Genomic DNA, 16,706 nt, shown 5'->3' with positions numbered 1-16,706 from the left:
GCTAGCGAAAAATTTTTACATGGAAATTGTAGATCTCGTCGTCCTCTACAAGAAAGGTCTAATGCAATTTTCCCGTATGTCCAACGGTTTGGGAGTTATTGGCCAAAAACGAAAATTTGGAAGAAATTGAAGGGGTACCCCTTGGAAAAATCTCGGAAAAATCGAAAATTTTTTTTTGTTGTTTATTATTAGCAATGTTCTTCCGACGTCTGATTTCTTTTTAAAAAATGCGTTTCTAAAGTGCATAAACTTTTGGGATGGACTGTATAGCCAATACATCCTTAATGGAATTTCTCCATTTACTCTCGCAGCCCTGAGCGTGACTCGATACCGATTAAACGATGAGTAAGTTAACGATGATGCGTTACTAGAAAAATTGTGTCTCCAGAAAATACGGAGAATGCTCGCCGCTTATAGAAATGTACAAAATGCTACGAAGTGCATACAACAACGCTTAAACGACGGTAGAATTTCATTTGTCCACTGAACGTGACAAATGTTTTATTGTACATAAAAATCCGACAAGAAAAAGGGTAACACGAGTGTCGAATTGGAATCAGTAGGAGTCTATGGGGGTGGCGGGATAAAAGAATGCACGCGAGTAAGATAAGAAACGGGAGAAAAGTTTGGAGGGAGCGAGCGAGCAGGTACGGGCTACGCATGTCAACTGGAGGGCATTCAACTATCGATCGCATAATTTCAGCCACCCTCTTCTTACCCGTATCCGTCCATCTCTCCCCTCGCCCTCCGTTACTTCTTCCACTATTTTTTCCTTTTCCACGATTTATCACGGCGCGGTTACCGAGTCCTAGGCAGCAATGTTAAACGAAACTCTGGTCCCGAGGTTTTTCGAACGTATTTTTCCCCACGCGCATGTCGGTCACAGCTTCGGGCGACAGATATTCATTCACGAGGATCCATTCATTTGGTCCTCGTTGCTGGTCGAAAGGAGGTCCTGGTCCCAGAGAAGATCATAGCCAAGTAGCTTGTTCGGTTGTGAATCGCGGGTGCACGCAGGACCGGGTGGAAATTATGTATTACGTCGACGAGGAGCGTGCGTGAACGGAGACAGAGAGAGGGACAAACCGGAAAGAGAGAGTGGGGACCCCGGACGGAATCAGCGCCCGGAGAGAGGGTCGTGGAAACGCTTATGCGGGCCAGCTGATCGACGCACGTGTACGCGTGGCGTATACTACGTTCACGTATGCATGTATACGCCACGTTTGTTTCGAGTCTCCCGGGGTTAGCCCGATATCGGTTCTCCCCCCTAGATCACCCGCATCGCCCCCCCGACCGAGTTCCTGTCCACGGCACCCGAATTCGAGCCGTGAATCGACGTTAAGGTCGAACCAGGCTCCTCGGTTTACCGATTGCCTCACGAAGACGGGAATAGAATCGCAGCCGGCTCGCGTTCCATGGATAACGAGCTTTTTCTATTTTCCAACCCGTGCCTAGCCTCCCTAACGCGCCGACGAGAACTGTTCGTGAAGCGAAGTACACGGGAGGTGAATAACGTTTGCATAGAAAATTAACGATCGCAGAGATGAGAAGGCGTAATCGATAGGAATCGGTCGACGTTCATTTATAGGCATAGGGGTGAATTTAGAAATGCGAGGGGGCAGGGTGGAAAAGGTAGAACGCACGTGGCCACGTCCCGTTCGTATGTAAATTCGACGTTCGGGTATCACCTGCATTCTTTCGAGACACCCGCTTTCACAGGCATTTGATCGAATAAAAATACTCAGCCGATCTCGTTTCGTACCTCGCCGTCCAAAGTCGTCGGTTGCGTCGCGCACGGATCATGCATTGTTCATGTGTAACGGAGCTAAATGGGTTAATATGCACATCCGTATCGTGGTTCGCGTTATGTCACCGATGCTAGTCTTAATTGAAAAGGCAGGAGCTCTACCGGGTGACCCGGGGCCGACGTAGGTATCTATGGGGTCTCACGAAAACGTCTTTGATCGCGTTTCGTCTAAAGAGGTGGGAGAGAAATAAGGTCACTTTCGGTCGTCCGTACGATCCGAGGCCAAAGTAGTCCGCCTGAAATCGTTATCTAACACTTTCACCGAGTAAACGCCGGGACGACAACCGTTTCAGATGCTTCGTTCTAGAATCTAACCGTCTGTACTTATGTAAATTTCAATTCCGTACGCGTCCGACAGACGGGACGCGAGCGTATCGTTAGGTTTCTAATATTTCCTTTATGTCTCTGATCGAACGGTAAAAGTCGATACTTCTCTCAGATCCCGAGTGGCAGTTTGATCCGACGTTGAAACGGTGCGACGTGCAGTCGACGTGCAGTTATTGTTTGTCGAGTAAGAAAAGGAGGCGCGTTAGACGAGGTTGTTAGTCGATTAGGCAGACCGCGCGGCGGAAATATCCAGTGGATCTCGTATGAAAAGCTACGTGGATCTGCTCCGCGTTTGATTTCACGCGCGTTTCGTCCCGCGAAACCGGTTTCCTGCGTGGACGAACGTTAGTTTTCGGCTTCTAACGCTCGGCGGAACTGAAATTCGTCGATCGTACAAACGAGCTGCGAGTTTTCAACCCTCGAGCGACGAAGGAGAAAGTGGTTAGAAATTTTATGGAGACGACAGCGGCGTCGTTTGGCAAAAAGTCAAATCGACGTGGAAAAGTACCGCGGGACACGCATTTTGTTTTCGAGATACAGGGTGAGTCAATGAGACGCGTCACACGCTCGTTCAATGATTTTATCGAAACAAACTGATTACATTTTAAGTCGATCTGTCTTCGTGTTTTAATATAATCAACGATTATTTATTATTGACTCGCCATACGTTTAGAATCGTTTTCAGTCGATTTGAAAAGTATACGAATACTCGTGCACAGGTAGCTCTATGCGTATAAGTATTTTTGATTGGAACCGGTCAGGTTGCACAACTCGCGTTAGCACGGTGGGCACGCGCGGTTATTCAACGGCTTAGTACGCGAGACTTGTCTTGCCTCTGTGTCGTAATTAACGTCCGCGTCATTAGTTGTCCAGTTCTCGCGCTTAAATAACCAACGGCAGTAAATTATTACTTGTTTGAACAACCTTGAATCGAAAGGTCGAGCCGCGGAGTCTGGCTCCGATAGGCGTGGAGCCGTCGAGTCTATCCGTATCACGGAAACAGAGCTAATTCAGGATTCCATTGAATAGTCGAATCGCCACGCCGATCGTCGGAACGCTGATGCCTAAAGAACCGTCTATCCGACGGAGGAGAATATCCGTCGTCCCGAGCAGGTTTTATTTTAGTTTAGGAGTCGATTTCCTCGTTCGGTTCGCGGTTCGCGGTTACGAACGGTGAGCCAGGTAAGACTTTTTTCGAATTGCGAAACCGCGTTTGACCCACATGTCCAGCAACGGGCTTTCGTGTTGCTACTTACAACACTGTGCAACGTGATCCCGAGAACCGCACGCGAGCGGTTTCTTTTTCTTTCGTTTTATCTTCGCCTTTACATCCTTGCGATAGGATATCGCATCGCTACCGACTCCCTAAGCGTTCAACAATAAGCTTTCGACGCTCGGACACGGATCATCTTGTACGAGTATATTTTCTTTAGATAGAGACGCACGGAGCTAGCAATAAAGACGATAGGCAGACTACTGGTTCTATAAAATAAGGACGCCTCCTCAAGAATTAAAAAGTAAACCCACATTGCGGCATTGAAACGAACAGAGAAATATTTAGATTGAATAAAAATTGATTGATGGAATTTTTTATTGTAAGGGGGAAATGTAAGTGGGGTTGTTCGAGTAAAAAGTACACTTCTAACCGAAACGTGTATTTTTTCTCTGTTTCAGGATACATGAATTGCAATACCAGCACGTTGCAATCGCTCGCGCAACTACACGGTGAGTGAAAACTCTCTGGTAGTCAGTTTCTTTTTCGTTTCGCTCGTATCTTCGCTTCTAGATTCGCCGAGAGGGGGGCCACGCTCAATTAAAATTTCCCCAAGCTTTTGCAACGCGTCCGCAACGGTCTCGTGCGTATGGCAATCGAGGGAACCGAGGCTTCCTCTTTACCGTAATCGGCGGCGAAAGATTTTTCCTCCCCCTTCGTCGCGCCGTTTGATGGAGATTTCGAAACTCGACGAAGAAGGGGGAACACGCGTAAGTCAACGTTGCCCCAAGTTTACCAATCGTTTTTCCGATCGACCGTCGAAAAAGATCAGAATTAATTCACGTTTGACCCGACGGGGAGTCGAACACGTGTCGCGTTTCGTATTCCATTGATCCCACTCTCCTTTGAAGAGGCGTAGGTAAGCGATAGATATGCACCAACTGCTCGGGAGGTCAAGGCAGTCGCGTTGCATATTCAACGGATGCAGTTACGTACACGGACCACAGCTACGGAAACAATAAGCGCGTTAATTAGCCGCTTTACAAGCCGAAATCTATTAGAGGGACTATTCTTCTCTTCACACAAATTTCCCTACGACGTTCATTAGATTCGTACCGTTCCTGATTCGAAATTGAAACCTCACGCACGATACAGACTAAAAATAAGTGAACCGAATTCCAATGTATATGAAACAAATGAAATATCGTCGCATCGTATTAAAAATTGTTCGACTAGGGTAGTAAATTCGTTGAACAGGTTTTTGCAGTCACGAAACGCTAATCGTCGCTACATATAAACGCATCGGAGCCAAGGTGTAAGATTTTCCTTGTCCCACATTCCTAGCATCCTTGGCAAAGTTTCGCGTCGTTGACGTTCTCAGTTTAACAGGAGAAACCTGCTCGCTCGATTGCTCGACGAAATTTCATCTCTCGCGTTTCCCTCTTCGTTTTCAAAACCGGAATCGGTGCATACTTTCTTAAAGATAGCCGCGTTTCGATTAAAACTAAAAGGAAGTTGGTCCGTCTACGGAGTGGGACCACGTACAGTACTTCGTTACTCGCGATCGAAGAGCCGAGGCGTCGCGAAACGTCGGAGGAAGAAGAGAGGAGAATAAAAAGAGTTACCAGGGGGACCTGTTTCCAAGACCTGCCTTAACGCGTTACGAGAGACGCGTCCCGTATCGAGAACACTTTCGCGTTCGACGTCGATGCAAAAACCGGGATCGCTCGAACGGAGCAGCGAGGAGCGTTGGAAGATTCGTGAAGTTATATTCGATCGCGTTGCCGCCGAGTGTGAAATGTAGTTTCCAACCGTGTTTTTCTCAATCACGGTCGTTTCGTTCCGAGGTGTAGGTTTCTGGAAACATGCCGAGAGACGTTCCACGGTTTCGCTTGCATAAGACCTCTGAAAGGTCAAGAGTGCAACAGGTTACGCGTTCCCTTCCTTTGTTAGATTCGACGCAGTTTAATTCACGTTCGATTACGCGTGTCGGGCCTGTTGGAAACGTCGCGTTCCTTCGACGTGCCTGCCGTATGATCGATCGAGAGCCATCGTTCGCGGAGGAGATACGAGCAATCGCGGACTCGACGATCGGCGTTCGCTTAGTCAACATGGAACTTTCTCCGTTCCGAGGGTTAGGATCGTTGTCCAAGGGGTTGACGAACGGAGGACGCAGAGAGAGGCGGGTAACGACGAAGAAAGGCGGCAGAGTCGCGGGGAGCAGGCGGGGAGACGGGAACTCGTCGAGGTCGACGGAATGAGGACGCAAGAGAGCCTGTCGCGGAGTCGACTGCTCTTGAGACACGCGCTCGTTAATTCGCAGAATTTTCTAAGTCGTTAATAAGCTCATAATTACGAATTTTTATAAGTTGCGCTCGCAAACGGGAACCCGGGGGGCCGTGGGGAGCGGAGCGAGGGGCGGGCTAGACGGTCGGCAGACCGCGAAAAGAGAGCCGGCGAAAAGCACTCGCACCCCTGGCTGCAGTTTTAATTGCACCTCTCTCTCTCTCTCCGATTACCATTATCGTTGCTGAGGTGAACGAGGTTCGTCCTCGCGATTAACCGATCGCTCGATGCACAGACAATCCGTTATGTAATACCTACGGCAGTAAAGATTTACGACAGGTATCTGGTTTATGGGTCGTTCGAAAAATGTTTATGCTCAGAATCATTCCGATATAATTACGGACTCTCGGTTTCTTTGGAATGCTCTCGGAGATCGCGGTCGAGTCACATACACTGATCTCGCTTGGAGTCGAATTTTCAGTAGCCGCACGGTGGAACAGGAAGGACGTTATGATGAAAGAATGGCCTCGTCCATGAGACATTCATTAAATTCTGCCAACAATGGTCAATTATTCTGATAAATTCTCCTCCTCCTACGTAACCGACTTTTCCTCTTTCATAGCCGATACTTTCTGCGATGCAGAACGCGTTTTACGAGACCGTTATCGTAATGGGAAATCGTGCCGGCACACGGCAGCCATGTTTATCGCGGTGTTAGCACGCGACCCGTAAAAACTCGCGTGACCGTTCGTTTGGTTTTCGAAACAGCCGTTCGAAAGATCTGCCTGGAAAAATGCTCGGGGTCGATCCATAAAATATCCCGTGTAATTTGCCCTGCTGTTAGTCGAAATCGCGTCGCGTGATCCACGTGCTCCGATGGGAAACCACGATGCATCGACGCGAGGCGTCGTTGCCGCGCAGCGCCGCGTCGGGAAACCACGAGGAGGCGAGCCAGCGCAAGGGGAGTCACTGGGTGCCAATGGGGGTGGCCCGAGGTGCAGGCGGAGAAAGGTGGCGGCTAGAAAAGGTCGTTCACCCCATTCTGCTTCCGCGCGCGACCATTTCTTTTCCCCGTGAATGCGGGCTCTTTCGCAAGTCCGCACCACCGCGGTTTGTTTCACGCGATTACCGCGGAGTAATCGATTTGTTCGTCGATACCTATGCCGCTTGGATAAAAGACAGAACGAGTAATAAACGTGGCGCTGAAAACGTAAATCGATTCCTCGCCGTCTCCAGTCGGGAAACGATTATTTTTCATTATTCTTTTCTCAGCTAAAAAGAACTAAGGCTAAAAAGCAACCTCGAACGTGGAATCTCGGCGGGGATGAAGTTTCGTTAAAATAGCCACGAACGATGAGTATCGGCGTGATGCGTCCAAGGCAGGGGTAACGAATAGAAGGAAGACGATAGGGCGGAAAGGGGGTTGCGCTACCTGTAATATTGATCCGTAGAAGCACGCAGCGCTCCGGTGACATGCGTTAGAGGGATGTTCCCCGTAACTGTCGCCAACCACCGAAACGAAAATCTGAGAACCACATAATTTTTTCTCTCTGTATTTCTACATTGTCCCTCGTATTCTTTGATCTCTACTGATACGGAGAAACCGTTGAAAAATCACCGTCCTGCGTCTTTCTCTTTAATTTATTTCGCGTTCTAACGGAAACTGGGAGCAGACGATGGAATCTGTAATTATGTTTGAGGAAGAGTAATGAAATTGGTCGTTCTTCGCGCTTTGCGGTGATTGATTAGAAATCTCGGGGGCCGGGAGCGTCCGGGTCCCGAAGCTGGCTCGAGTAATCGATACTGCCGCGAAAACAGGGAAAATCGAAGAGAGATGGACAGAGCGCCGAGAGGAGCCAACGAGGCGATCGTTTAACGAGGTCTCGTTTGAATTTTTGGAGCCGCATGTACATATGTACGTGCATACGCGAATGTTAAAAACTGGCACGCGAAACAGATGAACGACGATCGATGAAGCTCGACTGTTCCGCTCGGTCGCGCGTACGCTCTGTTCGCTTTCTGTTTTCCCTTAACGACAACGAGAAACAAACCGGGTCACGTTCACAAGATTTCCCAGTTTTTTTTCATCGCTGTTCGTTGTCGAAAAAGATTCGCCGCCGGAGATGGCGACGTTCATTAGAAGAGCGAGATTCCCGATCCGCAGGAGATACAGTGAGTCTCTTCCTTTTAGTTCTCATCGTATTTTGTAATTGCCTTTTAAATATCGCCCGGCTCGATTTCTCTTTACAAACGTTTTCTCTTTTCGTCGAATCGATTCGCGATCGTTCTAGGATTCACTATAATGCCCGTGTATTCGACGTTTATAATCAAATCCGGTATTCGTATTCTCACATCTTCCGATGCGATGTGTTATTGATCCGTCAATTTCGGGACAAGACGCTCGATAGACCGACAGGTTATATGAAAGCCGTGGCCCACTCTTTCGGTGTCTAAGAACGAAACGAGCGGGGGGAAGATGGGTTCAGAGGAGCGGAGAAGAATACGCGCGACGATCTCTGTTGCAGGCAAATCGCCGTTCTTCCCGAGTTTGGAGGACCAGAGCGGCACGCTGCTGGAGGATCCTAACTCGGCGAATCAGCTGGATGGCGTCGGGGTCGGTGTCGGCGTCGGCGTCGGCGTTGGCGTCGGCGTAGGCGTTGGAGTCGGAGTAGGCGTCGGAAGCGGTATCACCGGGTCCCAAACGGCGCCGCTTTCGTCTCCGAGTCGAAGCAGTCCTCACAGTCAGGGCAGCGAGACCGGGGAACGATTCTCCAGAAAAGTATTCGTCGGTGGCCTGCCACCGGACATCGACGAAGGTAAATTCTCTTTCGCACGTCGATCGTTGGTGGGGAACAAAAAAAAAAAAAAACGAGAGAACGCGTTTATGAATTTGCGATTGTCGTGCTTCAGAGGAAATCAAAGCCAGTTTCCGTCGTTTCGGATCGCTGGTCGTCGATTGGCCCCACAAAGCGGAGAGTAAATCCTACTTTCCACCGAAGGGCTACGCTTTCCTGCTTTTCCAGGTAATCTAGAAATAAACAGCGTCGAGCCTGGCTCGCTCGGTGATCGTAACGGTCTCGGTAACGCGTCTTGAATTTTCGTTGGACCTAGGACGAAGCGTCCGTGCAGCAGCTGATCGACGCGTGTATCCAGGACGAGGAGAAGCTGTATCTGTGCGTGAGCTCGCCCACGACCAAGGACAAGCCCGTGCAGATCCGGCCGTGGCGATTGAGCGACGCCGATTTCGTGCTCGACGCCTCGATGCCGCTGGACCCGCGGAAGACGGTGTTCGTCGGCGGCGTGCCGCGGCCGTTGAAGGCCGTCGAGCTCGCGATGATCATGGACCGACTTTACGGGGGCGTGTGCTACGCCGGCATCGACACCGACCCCGAGCTCAAGTATCCCAAAGGAGCCGGTAGGGTCGCTTTCAGCAATCAACAGAGCTACATAGCTGCCATATCGGCCAGATTCGTTCAACTGCAGCACGGTGACATAGACAAGAGAGTAAGTGGACGAATCTTTCTTACCGCGTTTCTGGACACCGCCAGAGCGGTTTCACCGATCAACTCGCGAACGCTCACGTGATCGTTTCGTTTCGCTCGAACAGGTCGAAGTGAAACCGTACGTCCTGGACGATCAGATGTGTGACGAGTGTCAGGGACAACGTTGCGGAGGCAAATTTGCGCCGTTCTTCTGCGCGAACGTCACCTGCCTACAGGTAAATTCCGTCCCTAGTCGAACCGGTCCAGATGCACGCTGGACAAAAAACAGCGACACCGGGAAACGCGCATTTTCTTCTTTTTTTTTCCAGTACTATTGCGAGCACTGCTGGGCGACGATTCACTCGCGGCCTGGTCGGGAGTTCCACAAGCCGTTGGTGAAGGAGGGTGCGGATCGACCTCGAGCCGTGCCTTACCGCTGGTGTTAACCCCAGCTGTGTTCTCCCTAATTATCTCGCAACCCTAGCTAATTAACTACCACTTCTACGTACCACCCCCTCCCCCATACGTGAATCTTCTGCCGCCCACCCTCCCCAGCCACTCGTTCAAAGTCCCCGTCCCGCTCCCCTTCCCGACACTGACACAAACACATATACACACACACACACACGCCACACGCACATACATGCGTACACTCTCCGTCTCACCTTTTGCTCATGTATTCTTATATACCCGCCTGGAGACACAGTCCCCGAGAGCAATCTCTATTACCGCTGCTACCCACTCGATCGTCGGTACTCCCGCTATTATCCACGCATCACTATCGCTATTATCGCTACTACTATTACCGCTCCTATCGTGAACCACTACGATTTTACTATTCCACTACGAAGTTACTTTGTACTATTCTGCTACCCACTGCTACGCGGAACGCATTTCGCTCGGCGAATCCAACCAAACAACCAACCAACCGATCAACCAAGTTGCCATCGTCGCCGCTACCGCCGTCTTCTGCCAGCTGTCCGCGTCTCGACGCGTTGATTCTTCGATTCCCATCGTGCAAACAGAGAAGATCCGGATTCCGCGCGACGTTCGTCGAAGGGTAGAGGGCGAAGAAGAAGAAGAAGAAGAAGAAGAAGAAGAAGAAGAAGAAGAAGAAGGAGCAACGAATCGACGCGCGTCTTTCGCGAAGCCTTTCGTCCGACAGAGCGAGATGGAGCATGCGTTAGTTACCGATATCGATATACATACATATACATATATATATATGCATATACGTATATATACACGCGACCGTACTCGCGATTCGAAGGTTCTCTCGATCCAGTCGTCGACCGATTGGAGAATTCGATTCGTGATCCGGACCGTCTCTTCCGCGCAGTGAGTGTCGAAGCCAGAAGGAAGATTCGTTCGACGGGAGAGTTCGACCTCTTCTCTCCTTGCCCGTTCGCTCGTTCCTTTTCTCGCGGAACGCCGATCGATCGTGCGTCGAGGAGCGAGGAACCGGCCGCGGACGCGATATTTCCTTCTTCCGCCCGCGCTCGCGTCGTCCCGTTCCGGGGGACGAGGAACACGGTTGTGTGCGTGCCCTCTCTTTCGTCGATTGTTTCGCGCACCCTCGAGATCGATCGGGACAGGAAGTCGAGCTCCTCGACGGAAGAACGCGAGCAAAACTCCGGCCGGGGAGGTGTACGAAAGAAAACGGGAGAGCGTGAACCTATGCTAATCGAAGAAACGGTAAGAAGTTTTCTAGCGAGTACCTGATTCGACGTGGAAGTGCGCGGGGATTACCGAGCTTGCGGGAGGAGGGAGAGGAAGAGAGGCGAGAGAGTGCGAGAGAGAGAGAGAGAGAGAGAGAGAGAGAGAGAGAGAGTGAGAGTGAGAGAGAGAGATTGAGGATGCTTGGGGAATGGTTCCGAAGAGGAGCGAATGAGGAAGAAGGGGCGAGAGAGCTGGTGGTACGAAAGCGGAAGAATGTTTGAAGTAAGTAACACAGTTTTGAGTAATCGTACGCGTTTTGAGTGTTGAATAGATAATGAAAAAGAAAACATCCACGCTTCGAACTGCTGTGTATCAGTTAATTCTCTGTATCACACACAGTCTCTAGTATCTAAGAACTTATTGAATATGTTACATAGGTGCGTTATCTATAAAAAAAATATATATATATATATCTATAAATATGCGTTTCTCACGTAGAACAACGCGATTCGCGATCGTAGATAAACTATTTGGATGAGGGGAACGTTTTTTTACTATATACATATAATTAACTTATCCAAGTACGATGCTAGTAGAGGAAAATTTCGTATAAAGAGTCAGAGAAACGAGAAGGGGGGAAAGCTGCGAGTCGGGAAACGTGTGAACGATGCAAGCTTGAGGACAGTAGAAGTCGTTCAGAGAGAGGGGACACGTTTGAAATACGGTCGAAACGTAACGGAGCGCGGTCGTATACCAGATTCTCGAGAGATTTTTTTCTCAAAATCATCGGAGGGGAACAAAAACGAAGTCACCGAGATAAGAGAGTACAAAAAGACGCGGCCGGGATACGATGATCGATGAACGGATTTGAACGCGCGTCTCTCTAACGGATATAACGTTAAATAATTATCGGAAGCTCCAACCTAGCTAATTACCGTTTATATATGTACGTCCGAGGCGAGAAGATCGAGATAGAACGCAGAAGCAGGTGTAGGATATAAATCGCATGAACTTATTCTGTGTACAAGCCCCGAACCTTACTCGTAATACGATTAAAACTACTGTCGTGTCTCTTCGCAAATCGTAAACGAATCTTCTTTGCTCGATGTATATAATCAAATCGCAACGATGCAAGGCGCAGTCGAAACGACGAGAATGTTTGTCTGATCCGTGTGAGAACGCGTTTCTCTTCAGTCTCTCTGTCCTCCGACGGGAGAGACAAAATGGAGGGAGGTTCTTCTCGACGACAGTTCCGGGGGTGTCGTTCTCGTTTCGCGTCTCCGCTTTTCTCGCGATCGGCGACACCCGCTCATCGGCTCGCAGGGGAGAAGGGAGCAGGGTGAAGGGTCGAACGGAAACGGCACGCGCGAAATATCGGTACGCGACGTTATGTGTTCCGCTTAATAGATAGACGTTTTATACGTAGCAGCACCGTCAGTTGAAAAAAAAAAAGAGAACCGTAAGCTCGTAGATTTAACCTCGCACGACGAGTATTTTTAAGGGAGGCACGTTACGCGAGGAAAGACAAGACAAGATACACATTGATCGACACACATTGTACACACGCATTACGAATACTTGGTATAAATTTAGTCAGGACCGAGGACGGATCGGTGGACGGAGTCGGTCGACCGATCCGTGCCTCGCCCCCACCCGTACATCTAGTAACGATGATCGAATGAAACAAAAAAGTAATCTCCACATATACATATATATTTACATATAATACATATATATATTTATTTTTTTGGTACTCTTTTTGTATATATGTACTTGTCGCCATAGAGTTAGGTGACGTCTAGGCACCGAACGAGCTACGAGATATCCGCGTGAGAGAGAGAGAGAGAGAGAGAGAGAGAGAGAGAGAGAGAGAGAGAGAGAGAGTACGGAGCGGGCAACCGGGAACGAGAAGCGCTGTACGAATTAGTAGCGAAACGAGAAACTGGGTGGAAAAATGAGCCGAGTGTCTTTAAATGGTTGCGCATGGCTGAGAGTATGAGGGAATAGATTCTCCATTCTTTTGTTCGTTCGTTTAACATTGTTCGTCCATAGGCTGCAGGTTGAAAGACATAATTTCGTAACGATCGGCACGTGGATCAGATTCAGACGAGATTTAGTTGTACGACGATCGTTGTATCGATTACGATTGAGTAACGAACGTTGATAGGGAGTGTGCGATTGAAAGAGCTCGAACGATCGATTGCGGGCGCGAAAGGGGATGAGAAGCGCGACAGTTTCGCGAAAGGGCAATGGAAGGGAAGAGCATTAGTTAGCGTAATTGATTCGAGGCTCGGAACGGCAGTTCTCGCGGGTTCAGACCCGACGCGCGTCAGAGACGGTTCCCCGATTCCTTCGACGGTCGTTCGATCCCTCGACTCGTCGAACGAACGACCACCGAAATTCCATCTCCAGCGAGAAGTCGTTCCTCGAAGTGAGACCTCGAGTTCGTTCAGCGTCGGTGCCGCTTTCCGTAGAAAATTGTTTTGGAAAGAGGCCGGAGACTTCGGGCGTCGATCGTCGGCGAGACGGACAAAGAAATCTGGGAACCTCGGTCGCGATTACCGCGGTCGTTAGGCGAGAATTTGCATCCTGCAAACGAGGAGGCGACTGGAACACTTGGACAGACGATCTCGTTCGTACGCGGTCGTGCTCTCCCCTGCTAATCGATCGATATAATCGTAGTGAAACTTAACTAGGTACCAATTCACCTAAATCAATTGATTATTAAAAAAAGAATAATAATTAAATAGCGTACGCATGTATACGCAGACCGACGCGCGTACGATCCGCGTGTACATACGTATTATATATCATAGAAAGTAGTATTGTTCCGATACTCGACCGCGAACCGAGTGTTTAGGCGAGACTCGAGATCGAGATTTTTTCTAGACAAATTTTTCTAATTGTTGACGAATGCGATTGGAGTTCTGCGGGTTGATCGCGAAACGTCTCCTCTATCGATACTTACTGACTTACTCGCGTATCAAACGACGAAGTAATACGATTACACCCCTAGACAAAATTCAGCTCGTTTGGCGTCCGTGCGCCACACCCGCGAACGAAGGATCCGCAGAGTCGCGAGAAGTATCGAGACCGCGATTCCTTTTCGGGGCGCGACCCCTAAAGGGATTCGATCTTTGCCGACGGATCGCGGTCGGGCAGCGATCGCCGATCCTTCGCGCTTACACACGTACACGGAGGACACACACGCGACACTTCCTTCTTCTCGTACACACGCATCTGTATATAATATACATACATAGACACACGTGAAACGTATGTGCGTGTTTTTCGTGCGCTGAATAAAGCCGTAGACAATTCTCTTTGAACGTGAACGTTTTAGCTGAATGTTTTTTATCGTCACGAGCCGCGCGTGCACCCGCAATGTCGGCGACGAACGGTGCGAGAGAGTTGTCCGTTGACCGCGAGATCTCCGCGTCGTCCACGACTACTCGTGAATTCACGTATCGATAGGGAAATTGATTTTCGCTTCGCGCTGGAACGAGCTCCGGCGAGCCTCGGAGCCTAGAAAAAAAATTAGGATAAATTTTATTTTACGAATCACCAGAGAGCGGACTCGTTCTCCTCACGCAATCGGTTCGGGATAATTTGGGGAACGCACGCGGATATTAGGAAAATTTGTTGCGCCCGGGTCGCCTCGGTCGTCCGCGCCGGGCGAACCAGTCGCGATCATCAATTTCGACGTTGTCAATGATCGCGCGATCTCCGCGATCAGGTGGCAGACAAGCAGATAACGATACGCGACCGTAGCGAAATTTATACATTAATACGTGCACGGAATCCACATGACGCGCCGATACACAGTTGCAAAACAGATAAACGATGACGATTGATAATAATAATAACGATAAGAAGCTACACTCGCAACAAAGTAGTTATCGTTTCAAATTGCTCGTATCACAAAAAGTAACGGCAACGGCAACAAGAACAGCAAAAAGAAATAATAATAATAAACAGTATGTTAGGTATGATGATTCTTCACCTCCTTTGTAATATGTGTGATAAAGCATAATATATGATATAATGACAATTATATAGATAGATATACATATATATATATATATATATATTACAGGATGTTATATATATGTATATGATAAAATACTAATATATATATATATATAATTGATAATAACGATCGAAATATCTAATATATTCTGACAGACTTGAGAGAAGTGTAAAAGGACGTAACTGTGAGAGTCGACCGCGCGACGCGACGGAACGTAAGTAAAAATGGATATTCGCACGGGGGGGGGGAGAGCACCGTCGGTCGCGCGGTTCGAGGGCGAGAACGATTCTCGAAGTATAGTAACGAAACCATAGGAAGATAGAGCGTGGATAAACAAAATTTCGGGGGAACGAGTAATAATGGTAGTCATTTATGATAGATTTGTATTTTTCAGTGTTGAAAAGTTTTTTATACCGCTGTTATATTCTTGTCTAAATATCTTAGTTCAGAGAGAAAAGTGCGAGAGACGACATGGATCGCGTCTTAGCTTGCATGAAAACCTAGATGTATTCGAGAGCGCCGTGAGTGGGTGAATAATCAGAGAACGAGGGTGAGGGAGCAAGGGAGGGGAACGAAAGAAATCGAGTGAATTAAAATGGGAGAGAATGGCGAACGATGAACGAGAGAGAGAGAGAGAGAAAGAGAGAGAGAAAGAACGTGTGAATGAGAAGAGATGGAGGAACGGATCGAGGAGAGTGCACGAGCGTGGAGTAAAAGCTTTAACGGGGACGAGGTGGAGTTCGCTCGCGAAGACGGGGGAGACGCGAACGATTCTTCGATTACCGAAGTTTCCTCTTCCGGGCGCAGTTAGAAAATCGAGAATCCGCACGATTACTCACGGGAATGGTACCAAGGAGAGACGGAGAGAGATTATTTTTATTGTTATATTGTATAGGGTGTACCGTCGAAGGTCCGCCAAGATGGAACCTCGGTGATTCTTCGCGAGCGGTCCGGCTCCCAAAGATGCACGTGCAATCAATTAACCGAGACATGTAACCGGCGCGAATCGCGCGCCCGAGCAGTGAGAGTTAAAAGAGAGTATACACATCGGAGAAATTAGTCGATGAACTTTGCACGTACGTACGATCGATAGGATATACACGTTAACGGTAGAAAACGGAGATGCATGCCCGCAGTCTGCAATACACGGGTGTACACTCGATTTCGACTCGCACTGTACCTTTAGTCAAGACTCCTGCTCGAATTAAAATGTATCCTATCTTTGCCGCCTCCTTGCTCACCCTCCGGTTTATCACATTTGTCCGCGTGCATACGATTTTTACGAAACTGGATTTTTATTTTTTTAAACTCGTTAATCGTCCCCGTATCATATACATACATACATAAAATACATATACACGTTCGTAGCTCGCGTTCGAACGGAAATTCGAACGGGAAGATATCTCATAGTGTTCGTTAGAGAATAAGTTTTTGTAAATCGAATCTTCTTGTTTGTTCCGTTCTTGCCAGGTTCCCTTTGCTCTTCGCGTGATACGTTTTTTTTAAAAATCGCGTTCCTTTTACCTCGCAGACGCGCACGGTCGAGAGCAACGATGGACCGGCTGGAATGATTCCTGGCCGCGTCGTGTTCTCCGTTTTCCTTTTTCTATTACTTTCTTTACGAAATCTTTGTACGACTACGTGGACGCGAACGAATCTCCGTTGAGTCGTTGCACGGCCTTTTCCAGTTTTGCTCCGCATCGAACACCTTTCTACTCTCTCTCTTTTTCCCTTCGTCCTGTTCCTCGATACGACCGAGCTGTCCTTTCGCTCTTCGTTCCGCGAACTTTGTTTTTCGTTTTTCGTTACATCCGATTATTTTTATTTTTTATCACTATTATTACATTATTATTATCGTTACTACCGCTACTACTACTACTACTACTACTACTATTATAATTA

General features: G+C 48.5%; 1 protein-coding gene across 2 annotated transcripts in view; it reads left to right on the top strand.

Annotated features, from left to right (window-relative positions):
- orb2 (cytoplasmic polyadenylation element-binding protein orb2) overlaps positions 1–14,109 on the top strand; it is a 36,886-nt gene extending 22,777 nt beyond the window's left edge. For both annotated transcript variants that reach the window (XM_018036735.2, XM_026819569.1), the window contains exons 4-9: positions 3,809–3,859; positions 8,159–8,449; positions 8,544–8,656; positions 8,745–9,137; positions 9,241–9,351; positions 9,445–14,109. In XM_018036735.2, coding sequence (XP_017892224.1) covers positions 3,809–3,859; positions 8,159–8,449; positions 8,544–8,656; positions 8,745–9,137; positions 9,241–9,351; positions 9,445–9,561 — 1,076 coding nt within the window. In that variant the 3' untranslated portion in view covers positions 9,562–14,109. The remainder of the gene's footprint in view (positions 1–3,808; positions 3,860–8,158; positions 8,450–8,543; positions 8,657–8,744; positions 9,138–9,240; positions 9,352–9,444) is intronic.
- Positions 14,110–16,706: the final 2,597 nt, after the last annotated feature.

This window comes from Ceratina calcarata, unplaced genomic scaffold, assembly GCF_001652005.2.
Source record: "Ceratina calcarata isolate Rehan_Ccalc_2016 unplaced genomic scaffold, ASM165200v1 scaffold153.2, whole genome shotgun sequence".
NCBI lineage: Eukaryota > Metazoa > Arthropoda > Insecta > Hymenoptera > Apidae > Ceratina > Ceratina calcarata.
This window is presented reverse-complemented; position numbering and strand designations above follow the sequence as displayed.